Source organism: Carassius gibelio, chromosome B23, assembly GCF_023724105.1.
Source record: "Carassius gibelio isolate Cgi1373 ecotype wild population from Czech Republic chromosome B23, carGib1.2-hapl.c, whole genome shotgun sequence".
Classification (NCBI taxonomy): domain Eukaryota; kingdom Metazoa; phylum Chordata; class Actinopteri; order Cypriniformes; family Cyprinidae; genus Carassius; species Carassius gibelio.
The window spans coordinates 12,961,501-12,984,030 of record NC_068418.1 but is presented as its reverse complement, the minus strand read 5'-3'; the positions used below and the strand labels follow the sequence as shown (position 1 = coordinate 12,984,030).

The following is a 22,530-nucleotide window of genomic DNA, read 5'->3' as shown; positions in this document are numbered from 1 at the left end:
CACACACACACACACACACACACACACACACACACACACACACACAAACACACACTCTCTCTCTCTCTCTCGGTCTCTCTCCCTCTCTCTCTCTCAACCTCACTGCCATTAACTTATCATTAGTTTTCCTTATTTTCTTTCTTACCTCTATTAAAATATATTTTCTATATAAAATATGTTATTATTTTTCATTTTAAAAAATTATTTCAAAAAATTGGGATCAGTATGATTTTTTTTAGAAGGAATGCATTACATTTGATCGAAAGTAACAGTAAAAGACATTAATATTGTTACAACGGATTTGTATTTCAGTTCTTTTTTAGGTCTGTTCAAAGGATCATGAAGAAAGTGTAAAAATATTTAGCAGCTCAACTGTCTTTAACATTGATTATAAAAAGAAAGGTTTCATTTTATATGGATTTCTGAAGGATCATGTGCCACTGAAGACTGAAGAAATGAGGCAGAAATTTCAGCTTTGCCATTACAGGAATAAATTACACTTTAAAATATATTCAAATAGAAAACAGTTATTTTAAACTGCAATATACAATATTACTGTTTTGCAGTATTATTAATAAAATAAACACAGTCTTGGTGAGCATAAGACAACGTAAAAAAAATACTGAGCCCAAACCTTTGAACAGTAGTGTATAAAGCTATATAGATATCATTTTTAATTTTTTATGTTGTCACTGTATCTTTCTTATTGCTCTATATATACACATAAAAACACCACAAAATTATGACAAGATTTAAGATTTTATAAATGACAAATATTCCTTTTATTTATGAATTTTCCTTGCATTTAGTGGTGAAGGAAAATTGCATAAGGATGTTTAGATTTGATTACTGGAAAATGAGAAAACTACTGATTAAGGAAATGACTTCTTGTGCTGAAAACATGCGCACACGCATTTCATTTGAGACTCTAGAGTAATAAGAGAGTTCAAACCCTCTATTAAGACACAGATGAGCATACAGTGTCTCTTACCGTCCTCTTCCTTGTGAGTGTTTTGCGGGCTGTGCATCCTATCTGCTCTGGAGGGGTGCTTCAGGTCAGGCAGTGCGATGTGACGTTCAGCTGATATCCATGTGGGGTCACTCATATCAAACTCCTCACTACTCACTGAACAGTCATCCTGTGGAGAGAGAGCGAGAGAGATGTCAGTCCGACAGCTGAGGCAGGATTGCTCATATCGGTGCTACGTCTGTGCGTGTGCGCAAACTAGAATAGATGTGAAAGTCAGATTGTGCCGTGATGTTGGCAGGCAAACAGGCCCATGAGGAGGGCTGCCAGAGAGAGCAGTCACCCCCTGCTGAGTGACAGCATCACTCACACACACAGCGGCCCACCCAGACCACCAAAATTACGACTGGGCCCCGAAGCACAGTACAGAAGTGTTGATGAAGAAACTATAGTATACAGCTTCAGTATATCTATTCTACTGAAGGTATAAACATGTAATAAAATATATTTATTATTGAAAAATGCACAATCTGACTTCCCTAAAACCTGATTCAATTAAGGCATTACGGTTTTTTGCTTTTGTGCTATGAAAATCAATCAATGAACATGAATCATTTTGTAATTAAAGAAATATGTACCAGTTAATATTTTTTTTTGCATGCGTGAATAATGGTTTGCACTGCTGTATATAAGGTTACATAAATACATGATTTACCTGCTGATAAACATGCATTGAAATGTTTCACGCAAACGAAGGAATGCATCTCAAATGAAATGATATTCTATAAGCAGACGTTGAACTACAGTCATGAACAGTTTTCACAGTATTCCTATCATGGACATGAATTAAAAGTAAAAAGCAAGGTTATGAAAGGTTGTTCAAATTAAGACCATTTTTGGGGTCTTTAAAAAATTACTTTTATTCAGCAAGGCTACAATTAAATGTATCAAAAGTGACCGTAAAGACATTTTACATTGTTGGACAACATTATATTTTAAATAAATGGTGGAATCCCAATTCATCAAAAAATTAATAATAATAATAATCCTGTATCACAGTTTCAACAAAACTATTAATCAGTGCAACAGATTTCAACATCGATGATAATAATAGGAATTAGGTTGTTTTTTTTGAGAGGGAAATCAACATATTAATGATTTCTGAAAGATGGTGTGACACTGAAGACTGGAGTAATGATGCTGAAAATTCAGCTTTGCATCACAGAAACACATTTAAACATATTAAAATAGAAAACACTTATTTTTCAAATGTAAAAATATCCCACAAGATTCTGATCAAATAAATGCAGCCTTGGTTAATGTAAAAGACTTTCAACCCTTTCAAAACTGTTTATGTATAAAATCATAATTAATTGTCTACCTGTTCAATTTATCTTTTTCTGAAAATCAACACTTTGTTCCATCTAAAAAAGCAATTTGTTCCGTTTCATAACAAGTCTCTTCAAATGAATGATTGTTTTCTTGAATAAATCCATTTTCTCCATTCAATAAATGAAACTCACCACAGTCAGTGGATGTGAATCAAATAAATCACAGCTTTCTGTTTTTCACCACATTTGACAGCATCATTTCCTCAAGTTTGGATGACACTTCAAGTATATTTGTAATGTTAATGGCATGGATAATTCATAAAAAACTGTCAAAGAATCTCTCAGAGAGAACAAGGCTAAACTTGTCCTATTCAGAATTTCATTTCCAAAAAGGAAAAGAAATTACCTTAAAGGACACAAATGTATTATTGTAAAAGTAATGACTATGTAATGATGGCTATTAAACCTAATTTGTTCCCTTGACTTAATAAATTGCTCCTCAATTTGAGAAACTTGTTCAGTTTTACAGCATCATCGAACCCTTCCACCTCTGGAGGACAGCCATCATCCCATTTTAATCACATAACAACCTAAATCCACAAAGGAATGTCTCTAAACAATCTCAAGAGCTCAAGAGGTTCTGTTCAGTAGTTACAGTCTGGAACATGTGTTCATTATCAACATGAGCGTCTCAAACTGGCTCGATTGGCTGTACATGCTGTGCTGTGTTAGTAAAGCTATGAAATACCTGGGCATAATGTGCTGGACAAAAGAGGATGATTTATTAGACAGGCGAAAGTAGAAGCCGCCCCAGGGACAGCGGGTGAGGACCCATCTGCTCATGCCTGTTGTTGAAGGGAAACCCTGCCACACTGCCGCACGGCACGACCTCCATTTAAACAGACGCACCCCCCCCCCCCCCCCAGAGCTGCCAATCACACAGTACCTCCCACCACCAGCCCAGCGCCAGCTCTGATTGGTTAAGGCACTTTACATGCAAATTTGACAGTGGATTATTGATGGGACAAAGTCTTCCGCCCTGCTGCTCTCTTAAAGGAGTTTTAGCTGTTCTTCTGTGCATGTTTAATGTGCAAAGGTGAGTTTGGGACAACACTGGTACTGTATAGTATTGGGGCAAAAAGTTTGAAGTCATCAGAATTTATTACATATAATAAATTTATTCAGTGATATGATCAAAAGTGACACTAAAAACAATTATTGTGTTACAATTTCAATAAAAAAATAGTTTTTAGTTTTTTTTTTACTTTCTATTCAAAAAGAATCCTGAAAACAAAATTATCATGGTTTTCAAATTAGCATGTTAAAATGATTTTTGAAGGATCTTGAGATTACTTAAGTAATAGCTAATAAAAATCATTAATAAATTACATTTTAATATAGCTATTAAAACAGAAAACTGTTATTTTAAATTCTAACAATAATTTCAAAATGTTACTGTGTTTACTTTACAAAATGTTACTGTATTTACTGTGTTTACTTTACATTAATATACATTTGCAACAAGATATAGACATAGCTTCATAAATCGCACATTTGGTAACATGAGATGCAAAATTTTACTGATTGGTAATTTTCAATGCATTTTTATTGCTGCTTTCAAGACTTTTACAAGTTATCTATCTATATACCAGTATCTTTGACAAATCAGCAGAATTTGCATCACAGAAAAGCTCATTTTAAACTGTTAAGGCATAAAATGGATGTGAAAGATCAACATATGATTTTCAATGTCAGTGCAGCACTTGGCTGAAAGGGCAAGTGATTGTTCTTTTTCAAGTGGTTGTTGTTAGTGTTGTTGACTTGCCTGAAACTCTCTCACACTGACTCCGAGCCAACAGGTCATCCTCCCGGTCGAGCCCTACAATAACTTTAATAAGCAACCTTTGTATTATACATCCTACAAATACAGCAATCGGATACATGTTTGTTCATAAATAAGCCCCCAGAGATCAAGAACGATGCCCAGGGGTCAGCAGAAGTCAGGAGGGTCAACTGACAGGAACAGAGCAGAGGGAGGTGTCAAATACACCCTTTAAAGGTCACAAGGAAACGCACTATAGCTCAAACCATCAGTTAGACAAAAAAGGATCGCACTTAAAGCGGCCACACACCCGTCCCACCCCCCCAAACCCTGCGTAATGTATTCTGCCGCATTTTCATTCCAATGCAGAAGTCTCAGAACTGACAATCAAGTACCTCCTTAATCATCGTCCAATAGGACATCAAACAGGAGCCTCTATTAATCTGACATTTAACTCCTTTTCAATTATAATCTTATAAAATCACATTTAACCGCTTCAGACCCACGATCAGCGCCGCACAGCTAATCCAATTTAGAACAATGCAGGTCATCAGCGGCCGAATCTCGCCGACTCCATCTCGCAGCACCCCTACGGCTCGATTCTGATGGTCTTTTATTCGTTTTTATTGTTTATTAATGATCAGGCTTACGGTCTTCCTCTCATCTGCATGCAGGTGACATTCAACTCTCTCTCACCCTCTCTCTCTCTCTCTCTGACAAATTGCTGCCTGTGCAGATAAAGAGAGCAGGGACAGCCTGGCATTTTCCCCCTTCATGAAACATCCTGGCTCCTCCGTGTCTTTAATGACAATAACAGATAGAAATGAGTCCAATCACCTGGTTTCTTTCATTTGCGGAGGGTCTGAGTGGCTCTGGGGGCTGTGCATGTGTGTTTCAGGGTTTCTTTTGTCTGAGAGCGGTGTGTGCTTTCACAAAACACAAAGAGCAGACGTCCTTGGACGAGAGGTCTCTTCTCAGCCAGAGCTGGGCGTTACCTTTAGTTGATTAACTTCGCTTTAATAATAATACGCTTTTGGGTGGGTGAGAATGAAAGGAGCCTTTTATCGCTTTAACTGATTTATGTTCGCACGACTTGAACTTCCGAGCCAGGAGAGAGGACATTTGTAGAGTGACTTTATTACTGAGGTTAGCCTGTTAGCTGCCCCGCTGTATACCTAGCTGTAAATTATCTAAATTGAGACATGGAGGAAAAGTCTTAAAAAAAAATAATTAACTCTATGCGAGTCTATTTTTAAATGGCATGCCGAGAAGAATCGGACTAGCTGGGCGTTCTTCTGCACTCAGGTCTGAAGTTCACAGAATTGTCTTGAAAGAATAAAAAAAAACAGATAGCAATATTAATATATGGGCTCCTCACATAAATACACAAGCGCACATGCCTAATGTACCTTCAATGATTGATGCCCACCTTCAGAGGCATGCCGTGTTGTTTTGTCAAGCACTGAGGCACTAAAAAATGAATACAAATGAATGTCTTTCTCTGAGACAGTTTAAAGCATGCATGAGAATGCTGGGGCAACATTGTAAAAAGGCTTCTGAGGTTGGCCCCTGCTGCCTGCACTGTTTTTTGGTACCAGAGCCATTTAAAGCTAATCCAGTTAGCAAGCCAACCCTTCCTGACCGAGTCTTCAACCTTTCCTTCTCATATTGGAAAGCCCTTGTAAGAAGAATGCTTTGGAAATGTAACCCTTGGGTTTATGTTGGCAGGTCCAAAATAATTAACCTGATAAACAGCTTTTGCATTGTAGAAACTTAAAAAAAAAAAAAAAAAATCAATGAAACGCAAAATGCCTTAAATATTAATGTAGCTGGGTTTGGATGTTTCACAGTGCTTTTTCTACACAGAATCATTCAGCAAAGGGAAAAAGTCAATGCAGCATAAACAAAAAAGTGAGACGATCCTGGTTTTTCTTGAGCATAAATGATTGATTATGTGACTATGTGATTGTTTCGCATGTACGGCTGGAACGAGTGATCGCTTTCTATGTCTCATCTTATTCTATTCCGCAATTAGTTCCCCTCCTTTTTTCATCTTCCGTCTCCTTCTTCCCATATTTAGCAAGGACAGGACAGCGACATGGCTCCAAATGCAAAAAGAAATCAATTTGAAGACTTAATAAATAAATAAATAAAAGGATGAATGCAAAGCATATATGATATATATATATATATAAAATGTGCTGCCATGGAAACTGATCAAGATCTGCAATACTAATACTGATTTAGAGAGAGAGAGAGAGGGAAGCAGATATACATTTTTGGTCTGGAGAGAAATGAACACTGGCTCTAAAAAGACTAAACATTTCTCTCTTTTAAAGCATAGAGCATATTTTTTCTTTCTGGATTTATGTGTCTTCTAAAATAATAAAAATAATAATAATAATAATAATAAAATTACAACTTATCTAAAAAACATAATACTGTAGTCTAGACACAATTTTCTTGTCTTACAATAATAACAATAATTCAGTTTCACTTTGAACTTTTATCCTTTTTAATTTTTTATACAAATCTCTGTCTTGAAAGATTCAATTGTGCATGCCATTTCAGTGCATGCCATTACAGTCAAAAAAAAAAAAAAAACTACCACTTTCCACCTTCAAATGACCATCATTTCGACTCCCATCTGACGTTTTCTAATTGAATATAATTTTTTACTCTGAAATATATCATATTACAGCAATAATTTTTTTTTTCAAATGCTATTTCACATACTGGTACCAACAGGAAGCATTCTCTCAGATCATAGCACACTCAGTTGAGGAGCCCAATTCTCACACACAAGTTCAGAGGAACTATCTGGGCCCAGCTGTCCGTCACATCAAAGCCCGTATTTCTCACGTCTAACATATGTCTGAGCACGTTACATGAGCTTTCTGTCTTTGACTGCATGCCTTCTCTCCGTCCGCTTCAATCAATAGCTTCCTAAGGAAGCACACTGTATCATTTCAACACAGAAAGGTGAGCGTATTGATAAGAGTGCCGTTACTCTACTAAGGCATGCAAGCCTGCACGCTTATACAGAGATCCATTTGCCCTCAAACACACACAAAAACACACCTTGTGAGGTCCAATGAGGATTACAATCTTATGACCGTGAGCTTCCACTGCAGAAAATTGATCGAATGGGAAAACAGTCCATGAAAAGGGAAAATACTAGCACTGACACACAAGATATTAAGGCTGCATGATAAATCTCATATGATATTTAATGCACATCTTGTCAGTAAAGCCTTGTCACTTTCACATGGAGCAGTATTTACTACACGGAGCCATTGTTCACTGACAAGCTGCGCAAAACTACGATCATATTTTGCACATGTTTTGCGTAGCTTGTCAGTGAAAAGGCTCAGCGTAGTAAATGCTGCTCCATGTAAAAGTGTGCAGGTAATGGAGATTTACCGCTGATTACAAAACCAGCTTTACTGCAAGATGCGCATTCAATATAGCATGCGATTTATCATGCAGTCCTAAAAGGTATTCATACATAGTTGTGCAAAAACACACTTGGTGAGCACACATCGGAAGCACGCTATAAAGGAAAGACTAGATAAAAAAAAAAAAAAAAGTGTGTGTGCGGATGTGATCGAATCACTGGAAGGACAAACAGACAGTTTGATATCAGTGTCTGTTTGTGATATTACACCCCAGAGTCAGCCACAGGCTAAAAAAACATAAAGCATTCTGTTACATGAAGACGGGCTATGATCAATGATTCTGACTGGACCTTCATTGATCCAGAGGCGAGGGGAGGGGAGCTATTTCTGAATGCTGATGCCCCCTTTCCCTCTCTGAAGAGCAGTGAAGCCAAATCTGCACGCTCGGTTCCCTCCCCTGCCCAGTATTCTCCACACGGCCCCAAACAAAAGCCAAAAAGAGGAAAGACAAGACCGTCTCTCTGAGGCGTCACTCATCTATCAGTCTACAAAAGCTTTAAAGGTGAAGCGTGTCATTTCTTCGATGTTTAAATCATGTTGTTTAGTAAAATCACTGCCTTTGTTCTGTGGAACACAAAAAGAATATCTGGACACTTATTTCAATACAAAGAAAGTGAATGAGGGCTCAGACTGTCAAGCTTAAAAAGACACAAGGATACCTCATGACTTTGGCACTGTTACATTTCTTTAATCAAATAAATTATATTTAATTAATTTAAAACAAATACTTCTATTTTATTTATAATTTAACATTAAAATGATAAAATGTCAAAAATTTTAATAATTAATAAATCACTAATTTTTCTGTAAATAAAATAAATCAATATATTATCACATCTAATCTCCAAATTAGTGTAGAAACTACATCAAGATGCTGGTATATTTTACGTATTTGTTTAATGCCATCTTATTAACTAGTACTATGAATAAAAGCAAGCACCACACATAGCAATACTTGCATTGATGCTTCTGTTAAATGGATTTTTTTTTTTCGACATATTTAACATTACAGCAAATTTTTCCCTTGTAATTTTATTGTAGATTTTCATTTTCCATATACATACATGTTAACCATTTAAAATGTTGTAAAAATGTAAAAAGTTTATTCCCACTCCCAGTAAATCACAAGAAGCAAACACTATTCCACTGAACGATGTGAACATTTGTCAGTAGGCGTTCCAGATTAGTTCACTCTGAGCACAAGCATAGACATCAGTACAAAATCACTGGGATTATGAAAAACTCATTCACATATCTTCCAACTATAGCTGTGCCTCTCCAGCTGATCACACCCATCTGGTTACAAACATGACAACCATGACATCAAGTCAACCTGAAATATCTAATATACCTTAAGAAAAGTTTCTTATAAACAATAACAACTAAAAATTCCAGGGGGAAAAAAATCTTTATGCTATAAAACAACATAAAAGGAACTTTCATCAAAAGGTCCACTTTATCTCCACACAAAACCTTTCAACTGCAAGACCTTCTGTTAAAATTCACGTTTCTTAACAAATCAATATAACTGGCCGGACCTGAATCTCCATGAACTGAACAGTATTATGGCCATCATGAAAGGAATATAACGTTTTTCACCATAAGTACCAGACTGCAAGCTGATGTGTGTATAAAACTGAACCTGGTTTCTAGATGAAGGCCACTTTTTTTGAGGACAACACACAAGCTTTTGTGTTTGTTTGAGTAGAAATACAGTATTGTTGTTCCAGCGGTGACCAGCATGAATATAATGGCACCTGCATTCACAATGACCACTTGAAGATGCTCATCAAATCTGTATCCTGTAGTTGCTCAGTCAACTGTCACCCTTTGCATACAAAGTTTGCATACAATTGTACAAAAATCTATTTTCTCTCTCCTAGATTATAGCTTGCTCTATGTTTAATTATGCACTATACATGTAATTTAACATGCAGAATGTATTCTAAAGTTTAGGAGATGTTACAAAAGAATAGTATTAATCAAATAGAGAACTTTTCTAACATTCTAAATGACTATACTGTCACTTTTAATCAATCTAATGCATCTTACGCTAAATAAAAGTATATATATATATATATATATATATATATATATATATATATTTTTTTTTTTTTTATATTAATTTTATATTTTATATTATATTATATTAAATAGAATTTTTTTCTTGCTTCAGAATATGTACAATCCACAACATTCATTCCCTACAATATTAACCTACCTTAAATTAAAGTAACAAGCGACTCATGCATACAAAACAAAATCAGTTTTCAAAATCCACTATTCGGTGTGTTGCCTGAATGACTAGTCAACTAATTGGCTTTAGTGAACTCTTGTAAAATTAGACTAGTATTAGGTTCACCCAACCTCGATTAGATGTCTTCGGGGAGCTTTACATTAGATACGCTCAAGTATTTCAAACAGATGGAGCTCGGTGGAATGTAACAAAATGCAGGCGTCTCGTCTCTTTAAGTTTCCTGATTTCTGTCTCAATAGCATAGCATGCTAATTAAAGCCATTAAAATATATGTGTTTTTTTAAACCTATGACATGACATTACATCCAAATTTTTCCCAGGCAGGTTAAATTAGCCATAGTTCACTACTTCTGGAGGCAAAAACCAAATGCCCAGAGTGGTCCATTGTATCTATGATAAAACCGCAGCTTTAAATCAATATCTTATGGGGGTTACTATACCTGCTCTGCTTCCTGAATCAAACACGTGATCTCTTCCCCCTCTCTGCAGGAGGCATGATTGCTCCCTGCAGCATTGCTAAATGAAACACATGAGACATTTTTGTCTTTCTTCACAATGCTAAATTGTTTTTGAGGTAAAAAAAAAAACAGAAAAAAAAACAAACTTTTGATTCTCATGCAGTGTGACATCACATTGTATAGGGCGGGGCCACGGGGGTTGATTGACAGGCCTGCATTGCTATAGTTTCCGCCCTAAGCAGTTGTTCACTGTCCTCCATTTTCTCTGCGCTCGAGCAGATGTAACATCAACAATGTCTCGCAAACAATCCTGATGCTCGGTGTTTGGATGGAAGACTGAACATAAGAGCCTTCATTTTCTCCCAACATCTGAGCTGCTGAGGATGCTGTGGATTACTTTCATTTCTCAAGATAATGCACCTCAAAATCTACCTAAAAACATGCATCACTCCAGACTCATTTATGAAGGTCATGTTGTTATAGTGCTTAGCATTTTAACCGTGTTTGTGTACGTTAAGTAATTTATAACTGATCAGCGCCGCGCTTGTCAGATTAGTTTGATTCGTTCGGTAGCGCTGTTGCACAGCTTGGTTCAGTGATCTGCGCCAATGACAGGTCAGTGTGTTGCAAGCTCTGTAACACCGGGCTGTTTCATTCCACTTGTATTTGGCTTCCCATATGTTTCTCTGGCTCTCAGTCATGTTGCTTCTACAGGCTGTTCATTGCTGTAGATATGCAACAGTGTTACGAGACTGGAAATGTCCAAGTATCATACCGGAAGCTCGAAGTTATCGTATTTGAAAGAAAATTATCACACCCGAGTCAAACGTACAGAATACAGCTATTTATCTAAACCAACAACTTTTTGACACAAACTGCAAATTGCCACAATAGACAAATAACTTGGTGTACCCAACACCGTGTCTACACTTGACACGAGCGGCGTAACAAAATACTATAGAACCCATTATAATCAGTGACTCTGTTTGCACTGGATGCGTCACATCGCAACACGACATCCCTGACAGTAAACTGATGCCTTGCTCCATTTATGACGTATTAAAATTATTTTTAACACTCGCTTTGTAGCGTCCAGTGTAGACAGACTTTAGCTGTTGCGGCGCGGAGCAATGGTGTTAACTCCACATCTGAGCTGCTGTCATCGGAAGTCTGCGTGTTGTCAGATGTTAAGGTGCTCTATAGTGCTCGCTGGATTTAAACCAGGGGACCCTCCTGCATTCTTAGCATACTCGGAGGTGCGCACAAGCACATTTAGAGTGTCTGTAATGAGCTGATCAGTACAGAAGCCTTATGACTACAACTACCATCATTTCATTTTAATTGTCATAAAATGTAGAAATCATCTTACATAAGATTTTTTTTATTATTGATCGTACATCGTACAGAAGTCAAAATGATTGTACAAATACAATAATTATCATACGTCTGGCAAGACTGATATGCAATGCAGAGAGACGAATACGTGACCCCCTCTTCTGGAGATGGGGCAGGAATATGCAGCTCATTTGCATTTAAAGCAATACACTCCAAAACAGCTCATTTTTTAAGACACACCCCAAAAATGACATTTTCCAGCTGTTATAATAAATTATCTGTTTGGTATTTTGGGCTGAAAGTTCAAAGACACAATCTGGGGAGACCCAGGACCAATATAACATCTTGTAAAAAAGGGCATAATAGGTGCCCTTTAAATAAACATTCTGGCATTTTATCTATTCGATGAAGTCTCATGTTCCTGTGAAGCATAAGCCTTTGATACTTGCTCCTGCAGAGATAAAACAAAAACATACTCTTTTCTTTTTTCCTTTGACATAGTAGTGTTTCACTCTTTGAGACATGCAGCCCTGCTGGAAATTTAAAGGGAGTCATTTCTTGACACATGTTGATATTAAAGGCTTGTTTTATCATCTTCTATGGGTGGAAAATATCTGTCAAGGACCAGCACACAGCATCACATGCCAGTTCTTGTGAAGTGAAATAAAAACATACTAAGATACCCTGATGTTCTCTGGCACTGTTAAACTGACCATCAGGACTGTAAAGAAATGGTGGAGTATATATAAACCAGATTACGCTGCATAAAAATGCCATTCAAAGAACGCTGATATCTGAGATGACCTCACTTCCTGTAAGATACACCGTGAAGCAATGGCTTTATCCAGGTCAGCAGAGACGACTGGCATAGCTGTGCAGATTGTGACCTATCTCAGCCCTCTCTTTCTGCATGCACTGGCCTTCCAATGCGGCTTCTGCAGCCGACTGCTATTGTCTCTAAACGACCTCTGCTACTGATCCCGTCATCTCTGTCTGCAGTGTCCTATCCCTTCTGGAAGCTTGAACAAAAGGGGCATGATCAGTTTAGTCTGTCAGATACACAAGGCTCAGCATGTGTAGTTTGTTTGTGGATGGAGACTGTTGCAGGAAGACCAACACATTCAGATTAAGCATTATTGGAAGAACTGAAAGAAAAGAAAAGGGACAATGATCAAGATTTCCAATTTCACATGATGATTTGTAGGAAGCATGCAGCAACCCAACAGAATTCAAGAGCAGATGACACACAAAGCCTCATGAGGTCAAACCCAGCACTAAACAGACACATGGACTACTGTAGGTCCCCACTACAGCTATTCTCCTCTAATCCAGTCAGTCACAAATCTAGCTCCACGATTAACCCCTTTCCCTGCTCCACAAACAATCCCACAAATAAAGGACAGATTAAAATCCCAGAAACCTTGCTGAAAAGACCAGCATTGCTGGTAAGAAATGGGAATAACAAGGAATTTAACATTTTTGATTACAATTCTAACACTATTAAATGATTCCATTAATATGTATTAGTACTCCTGAGGACCATGACCATAACTTACACACAACTGTAGCTTTTTTTAATATAAATATTTATTTTCAACAAAAATACTAAATAGAAACCATTTAAAGTACCACTAATCACAACAACACACTTTTACCAAACTTCTCCTATATATGTATCTTTGCCTACACATTGTTATACGAGTCATTAATTCAACGTTGTTATACTTAACTTGAACTAAAAGTTTTAAAAGTATTTTGGTTAACTGAGCTAAAATAAAATAAAATATAAATATTAGACAATAATGCTAACTAAAAACTTAAGTGTAAAACGTTGCCTTGGCGATTACAATAATTACTAAAAACGTAATAAAATAAATTACAGTTAAATATAATTTTTTTTAACAAAAATGACAAAGCACATAAAAGTATTAAATCAAAACATAAAAATATAAATGCAATAATAGTATACACATAATACTAATATAACACTGCATTAATTTAAAGAACTCTCACAAATTCCAAATAGCTCCAACATAACATTAAGCTAGATTTGATCAAGAATAATGACTTTGTTTCAGTGAGTGAGTCAGATGTTAATCTGGTAACTCTTCAGACTGATTCACCAAGTGATTAAGCAATTTTAGACTGATGAGTTAGTCTGTGACTCAGGTCCTGCGAATCAGCTTGACCAATTCATTAAAAACTGGACTACACTGGTCACATCATATATACTTTTTGCTGCATGCACACTGTGCAAACACTGCAAACTTTTTTTATTGTAGTAATAGTATAGAGAAATTGCATTCTCATCACATTCCATTCAGACTGCAAGCTTAAAAAAAAAAAAGCATCATTTCTAGAGCTGTGGTGCTGTAGATTCGGTAGTGCAGGAAACACTGTCAGAGTAAATGTGCAGCCAGATTGGGAAATCTCAGTGAAATTTCACCTACAAAAAAATTGTCTATTGTCAATAGTGTAGGAACACATGAAGCACAGCTCACACAGAAGTCACTTTAAAACCAAGCCACTTTCTGATGGTCAAAACAGCACATTTGTGTAACCAACTTGAAACTGTTGTGAAATATATGAGGGGAAATTTTTGATTTTCATTTCAAATGACTGGATTTTCAAATGTGGAATTTTGCGGAGCACAGGTAAATATTACCTGATCCATCTCTACTGTACATGATTGCTAGAATGCAGATGTCAATCAGCCAAATCTGAAAGCATTCTCTTCAGCAGGGAAGTCACCCTTTTAAGCTTCAGGTAAGTAACAGTAAAGCACAGACAGCTCTGCAGGGAGGCCTGACGTTCTGCTGGATGAGTCTTACATACAGAGAACAGCAGAGAGGACACAGGGGAGCCTGTATGTCACATCCTAGAGTCCCCCCTTAGGTCTAAGCACATGTGAGCCGTGAAAAGACAGGAAATTACACGGAGGGGGACTCATCATCAGGAGAGCATCTCATTGGTTAGCATCATGCTCACATGGGCTGTAAAAGATCAACAATAACATTCTAAACAAAAACATACTGTGCTTAGGCACTTGGATGTAATAACAATAGATTGCTCAGTGGCACAGATGCACAGAGATGCTCAGAAATAATTAAGCTAAAACCAGCTGCGGCTACTTGGGCTATCGTAATGCGAAGACAAATTAAAAACAGCCTAAAGAAAATAACTTTTAATTTGACACGTAACATGTCAACGTGCAACCCATTTTATTCCTGAAATATTTGTGAAACAAGATTTCCAAGAAAATAATACTAATAAACTTTGGACAGGATGGATTTGTCCTCCAGGAATTTATTGGAGAGTGAAAAATTGTCTCTTCATATACCATGTTCAAAAGTTTTAGGAGTCCCTCACCAACGACTGCATTTATTTGATGAAAAAAAAACTGTAATTCTAAGAATTTATTTTTATAAATATTACTACAATTAAAACCATTATAAACATGACCTTTCAGAAATCCTTCTAATATGCTGATCTTGTGAGCAAAAAACATTTATTTTTATTATCAATGTTGAAAGCAGTTTTTGCTGCTAAACATTGAGTAAGTATGTTTTTTTTCAGGGTTTTTTTATGTATAGACATTACAAAAGAATAGCATTTGTTTGAAATAAAAATAGTTTTTAACATTATAAACATATTTACTTTCACTTTTAAAAAACTTGATGGATTCTTTCTGAAAAAAAAAAAAATCATTTAAAATAAATAAATAAATAAATAAATACGGACTCCAAATGTTTGAACAGCACTGTTTTTTAAACATGGGCTTGGTGACATGGTGGTTTAGCAATTAAAAAGACAAACATTTGCTTATAATAGTGTCAATTTTAATTTCATGTTGACTTTAAGATACGGCACGTCCCATCTGCAGTGATGTGAGAACAAGTGGCCGTACAGACCCATGGGACACTGAAACAGTGGTGCTGAGAGAGACACATCTCAAGACTCCAGATGGGAATTTTGATGTGTCTTCTAATGGCTGGAGAAGAGCAGAGGATGGTACAGACCCTCTCAGAAAACGACGGAGCAAAGAAACAGTCATAGGAATACCACAGGGACAATACAAAGAACAATAGATTCAGAGAACCAGAACTGAGAAAACACAGGGGGGGAGAGAAACAGGGAGCACAAGCGGAAGGGAGTGAAAAAAAGGGATGGGAGAGAATGAGTTCGACTATTTAGATGGCTAGTGCACGGGGGGGGGGGGGGGGGGGGAGAGAAGGAGCGAGGGAGATCCTCGGCCCGAACAGCTTGGCTTTAGGGAGGGATTATGGCTCATGGAGCTTCCCTTCTGCTGGACAGGCTGACGTGGGGGTCAGAAAAAGTGTTTTTATTTTGGTAGGCTTTATCCTTGTGAAGCTCTGGCAGAAGGCAGAGGATGATAAAGGAGGTTTTAAAGCCTTTAACCCTTCGCCATTCATCCCTGCTTTTAATTTGCATAGCCATTAAACTTAAAACCAGAAAGAGACGTTTAAATAGCCCTATGAAATGTATGACTTGGTATATATAGAAAAAACGGGGTAGTGTGTCATTCCTAAAAATGGAGTGATATGGAAAAAGATGCAGAGCAAAGAGTGACAGGATTAGGATTAGAAAATGTTCAAAAGTTAAAAATGTGAATTTTGCCATTTGACTCAGTGTCACATTGCTTCAGTTCTTAGACGCCCACATCAGTCTACAAAACTACCTGCCGGAGGCACAGAAGAACAGAACAGACAGAAACAACACTGGAATAACTGCTGAGCTGTCTATTAATTGCACCAAACATAATTCACACAAAATTACAGAGCAAGCTGAACTTTCTTCCTTGCGATAATGTTTTACGCATTACACATTACGCATGTGAATTGTGTATAATAGGGTGTGAATGTTTATTAAAGAAATAAATACCTTTTATTTGGACTTTTATGTTCATTGGAAGCTAAGTGTCAACGGCAGTGGGCCAAGAACAAGAGGCAGTGCAAACAATCAAAACCCTAAGCACTACAAAAGCAAAGGCAGCAATCTCTGAAACTTATTTATCTTAATGATACAAAAAGCACTTTGTAGGATTTGTAAGTTAGTAAGCCATTCTCTGATTTCAGGCCTTCATGCAACGTACAGTAACGATAAAAGCCTGCAGAACCAGCTTTGCCAGATCTGGGGGAAAAAAAAAGGCACATGCTGGACATTTAAAAAATATATATATATAGTTATTCATTAAATACAAATTATTTCATCATTTAACAATATCTAGCAATGACAGTATATAAGCACATATTGCAAAAAAACGTCCTTACTATTCTTGTACTATACTGACTATTCTTGATGTACTTTAGTCATGCATTTCTCCACACAAGCTTCCAAAATTCCATCAACGGATTCCTTAAATGCCCAAACCCTTTCATCTAACGTACGTAGAGACTCAGATGCCCTGCAACACCCACTATCATACTACATCAATTCATAACTCTATAATTTATATTTTCATAAAGCTAGAATAATGTCATGATCTATAAACAAGTTCAAACACAGATTGAGGGTCACACTGATTAATCAAGTGCCTCGAAACCTCAACATATAGGTCTCGTACACACCTAAGCTACACGTTTCTATTTTTTATTTCTGATGTTATTTGTACGTAAGTTACTTTTTTTCTTTATGCAGATCTTACATGCATGATAATTTATTAAATAAACCCATTTGACAGTCATACACATATTTCTGCTATGATGTGTTTATACTCACGGTGCTAATTAACGAACAAACAAACTAACTAAACAAAAAGTAATAACACTGCTGTCAGCATGCATGCATTATCAACAATACATCAAGCGTGTAAAGCGCATATTTATCAGTATATGACAGTCACGAATGAAATACTTCAGAAAGAAATGCTGAACGATGATAACAATCTAAATGGACGCTATCCTGTTGCCAAGGTTTCGCGATTGCTACTCACCAAATACGTTCAAATAACACGACTTCATTCCGATATCAATAGTGTTAAACTTGACCGGCAGACGCCTCTCGTGTTTGTACAGGTTAAACACCACGGTAAACAACGGCAATGTCGTTTTAAACGTCCAACTTTAAACGTCCACATGACATAACTCCTAACTGGTATAATAAATAAACATAACGACCTTCCCATTCGCTCTTTGCAGCACTCGTTAAAAAAACGCCGTATTCTGCTGAGGGGAAATCTATAATAACCTGCTATTTAAGATAATGAATTCATGGCAGCCTAATTGAATCCTTACCTTCACTGGTGGACGCAATTTGTTTTTAATATTCTTCTAAGATCCCCCTCGTTGCAGTGCCCCTCTCCTCTGCACTCTCTATCCGTTTAATATTGCAACAATATCGCTGCGGTCGCGAGAGACTCTCCAGCCCTGAAGACGGGGGCGGGGCCGGGGCGCTGACGTCACGCCCCTGCTAGGAGTACTGTACAGTGAGGTACAGAGTCACCAAAACCACTTTAGAGCACTTCTTCACGTCCCCTCCCCTCTCTCTCGCTGCCTCCATCTTCCCCTACTGTAAATGCAACATTTGTTCTAGAAATCCATATTCATATAAACCAAGACAACATCGCCTTTTTATTTGAAAAAGAACCAAAATAATTGTAGATTTATTCCATATGCCCACAGAATACTGAAGGCTTATACGGTAGAAATAAGAAAAACCTAGGAACACGGCTAAGAATCAGCCTAGTTTTTTTCTATTCCAATACATCAATTCAGTAAACTCTCCATCCTGATACATTCCTCAATTACCCAGTGAACATCTAAGTGCATGAACATACACATACACACACTTTGATTTATGAGTCACTAATGGAGCCCTCAGGAGAAGCACATACATTCAAAAGGAACTGGAAAATACAATTCTGGCTTATAATGCAAACTGTACATACCAGTGTTTTGAAGCAGAAGTCAGTGTTATATTAAGACTGACTTTAACAAATAGATTAACAACAGCGATTCAGGACAACAACGCGAGTCATTATCTTTTAAGGTGGTTGTGAACTGCTACTGTATTGGGGTTTTTTAGAAGACACAAATGCACACTTAATAATCATTGCCGTTAAATAGCCATTAAAATGTAATTCTAAAAAAACAAAAACAGCACAAAATAAAATAAAATGTTTTTGAGTTTTTTTCACCGGTTTCCATTGACTACTGTAGTGTATCTGAACTAAAACCACCAACAGATTACAAAGCAACTTTGTTCAGCTAGTTGGATTGTTAGTTAGTAGAATGAATTGCTTGGTGAATCTGCCACCTACAGACAAAATGGCACAATACAGCTTTTATAAGAACACATGACACATTCACATACACCGCTAGACATCTCTGCCATATTAAATTTAGTAGTGACACTGCCAATTTTTCAGTGTGACAAATTTTACAAACTAAATGTAAGACTTAAAATTACAGCAGCTGTTTTTCAGCAAAACTGACTATCACAAAGAAAACACTGGATTATCCATTTGATGCATGTAGGAATGTAGATGGAATCAAATCTATCATCTGATTTCTATGTGACTACAGTCGGCCTAATTTGCTAGAATATTTGAGAATCTCACACCTTTCCCCAGGGAGAGAAAGTGGGAGGGAGAAAGAGAGCTAAAGGAGGAGAGAGAATGAAATTAGTTTCCTGAAGAGGAGATACAGCAAATGGGGAAAAAAAGCGTCCATAAACGATAATGAACATTCCCCCTCTCCGTAATCTCCTCCATCCCCCCTCTGAGAGCCGGGAGTCTGCAGCCTGCAGGAAGGATGCTGCTAATTTCCTTCTTTATTGAATTGAGCTGGACACACATGCGTCCTGCAGGGCCGACCAGCCTCCTCTGCTCTCACTCCGATGCTCATCCGAGGGCCTCTTTGTTAATTATTCTGCCTATTTGTGCAATTCTCTGGGTTTCTCTCTCTTTTCTTTTGCCATTTCGGTATCTCAGCACTTAGTCTCCAATATCTTACTTGGCCTTTTTCATCTGCCTTTATACTTTCTGCAAATAGGGTACAAAATAAAGACCTTTAAGAATAAAAGGTGGAGCTTAACCTTCAAAGCATCATCGCCGGCTTAAGGCTTTCAATCTTTATTATACTGTTTTTTTAATTTTACACTACTAACTATTGGAATTATGTTGTTTGTTTGTTTTTATGACTTTTTATTCAGTAAACATATTAAACTGATCAAAGGTGAAACAACGATTTACATTTCTTTTCTGTTGAACTTTTATTTGTCAGAATATTGAGGGGGGTGGGGGGTTGTATCATAGTTTCCGCAGAAATATTAAGCAGCACAACTGTTTTCAACGTTGATAAAAATGAGGAATATTTCCATAGCAGCGAATCAGCATATTAGACCAGAGTCATTTCTGCTGAAAATTCAACTTACAAATCACAGGAATAAATTACATTTCAAAATATATTACAATAGAAAACCATTATTTTAAACTGTAGAAATATTTCTCTATATTATTATATTTGCTGTATTTTTGATCAAATAAATGCAGCCTTGGTGAGCATAAGAAACTTTAATGTACATTCATTTTGAATGAAGTTTTCCATTTTTACGACCCTGTTATTAATATTTTGCCTAAACATTTCTAAATGTTGTTTAAAAACCTGATTTGTGATGTTAATTATTTTTTTTTTTTAAGCTATGAATGGTAAATGAATATCAAAATGAAATAAAACTCAAATGTAAATTTAACCTAAATGAATCTTTAAAGTTAACTTGGAACTAATGTGATTTTTTTTAGTTACTGTAGTTGTCACATATACTGTAGTCATTTATAAATTTATACAGCATTTCCCTTTAATTCAGGATATATATTTTTCTTAAAACAAATCATGACAATTTTTATATGGTTAAAGCTAGCCTCATGCTCTCTATGTTAATGTTATTTGTGATATAGAACTGTACCCTATATTTATTGAGAGTGCCTCTAGTGCTTTCATCTGCCCACTTCTGCTGTCATGCCCCACCCACAGAGACCAAAACTGCAGTAGGACATTTCACAAACACTTCCTGTCTGCTCCCTGCACTAACAAAAAGAGTGAATACAGTGATCCTTGAAAACAAGGTATGGATTCGATACACAGATTGTGGAGCATCGTAAGCTTTTATATTAGGAGATTTTATATAAGAGAATCTCGGAAGAATTTCACAGCATAGAAAGCAAACAGCTGCAGTGCAAAGGCAGATTCTATAACAATAATGAAATCACACTGCGGCACGTCTTGTCTGGCATTCGGTACACAAAAACAGTAAAATGGAAACATAATTTGGAGTTAATAGAGATATTTCTGTGTACTAAAATCGAAAAGACCTGCCTACACCAGTATGAAATCTGGTCCAGACTGGTTTATAGTGGTTAGCGCTGTATAGGTTGGGTGCTGGACTAGTTAAAGGAACAGCATAGCCATGGTCAGAGCTAGTCAACCTTGGTTATTTTGGAGAAGCTGGTTGACCAATTAAGTCAGTTAAATGGGTCAGGAACCTGGTGTAGTGTCTCCATAATACAGGTGCATCTCAATAAATCAGAATGTCATGAAAAAAATCATTTCAGTAATACAACTCAAATTGTGAAACTCGTGTTTTAAGTCAATTCAATTCACACATACTGAAGTATTTTAAGTCCTTTTTGTACGCGAATATATGTGTCTTTCCACATTAGTGTAGGGTCATTTTGGAGAATATGAGCTGAACATAGGCAGCTTATGCTCTTCTGTGTCAACCACACCACAAGGATGCACTGTTTTCTTTCAAATCACAGCGTAAATACATGTAGAAAAAATGTATCCAAATTGTTGAATAAAGTCATTATTTTTGTTTCATTCGCATACAAAAAGTATTCTCGTCACTTTATAACGTTTTGGATGAAACAATGATGGAGTATTCTGAAATGCTTTTCATATTTTTCTGGACCTTGACAGTGTAGTGTAATTTACTTGGCAGTCTATGGGACAGTCACAAGCCTCCCAGTTTTCATCCAAAATATCTTAAATTGTGTTCCGAAGATGAATGAAGCTTTTACGAGTTTGGAACAACATGAGGGTAAGTGATTAATGACGAAATTTTCATTTTGGGTTGGTATCCCTTTAAGACCCATTTGCACCAAAAACATTAACTATATAAATATTATAATATAGTCCTCCTCACCAGCTGCTGTTAATGATCTGGTTATTATAAGCATGTGTCTGGCCAGCTAACAAAAATATGTTTTAAGAATGTTCTGAAAACATTATTTCTGAGTATTTCCTGAATGTTCAAAATGTCAATTTTTTTATTTTATTTTAAAAACATCCATTTGTCACATTATGCAAATGTTAAAGGAACATTCAGTTTATCATTTTCTAAAAAAAAAAAAAAAAAAAAAAAATTTAAAGAACAAAATGTTTCATAAATAAAACCTTCCATGAACGATGTACAATAACGTTTTTGTGCTAACCTTTTTAAAGACCAGATGAATTAACTTTGTATTATCCTTACTGGAAGAATGTGCGTTCATAACTTTGCCAGAATGTTAATCAAAGAGAGAGCGTTTCCTTTTAGCCACAGTTATGTAATTGTTCAAGTTTTTCTATTGTGTTTGTGGTCAACGTTTTTATCACTTATCAAAAAATAAAGTCTGTGATTGCAATGTAATCATTCCTCGGTGTCGTTATTGTTATAGCTGTGGTCTGAGCATTACTAATCTCATCGAATTAGAGTGGTTTTTAAAACTTTATCTTTATAACTATGGTCCTTGGTGTGAATGGGACTTTGGACTAACAATGCTGATCGAAGTTTCTACTGAGCAAACTTTAAGATGAACACATTTCAGTGTGTGTACAAACTAAGGAGTTCTGTACGTGACTGTAAGAAGGGTTTACCTTTCTTCGTTAGATTGGCACTTCA

At 36.5% G+C, this 22,530-nt stretch overlaps 1 protein-coding gene across 2 annotated transcripts in view; it reads right to left on the bottom strand.

Moving 5' to 3' along the window:
* Nucleotides 1-22,530, bottom strand: part of LOC128012124 (nucleolar protein 4-like) — a 92,437-nt gene that overhangs the window by 44,661 nt on the left and 25,246 nt on the right. For both annotated transcript variants that reach the window (XM_052595126.1, XM_052595127.1), the window contains exon 5: nt 992-1,139. In XM_052595126.1, the coding sequence (XP_052451086.1) occupies nt 992-1,139 (148 nt within the window). The remainder of the gene's footprint in view (nt 1-991; nt 1,140-22,530) is intronic.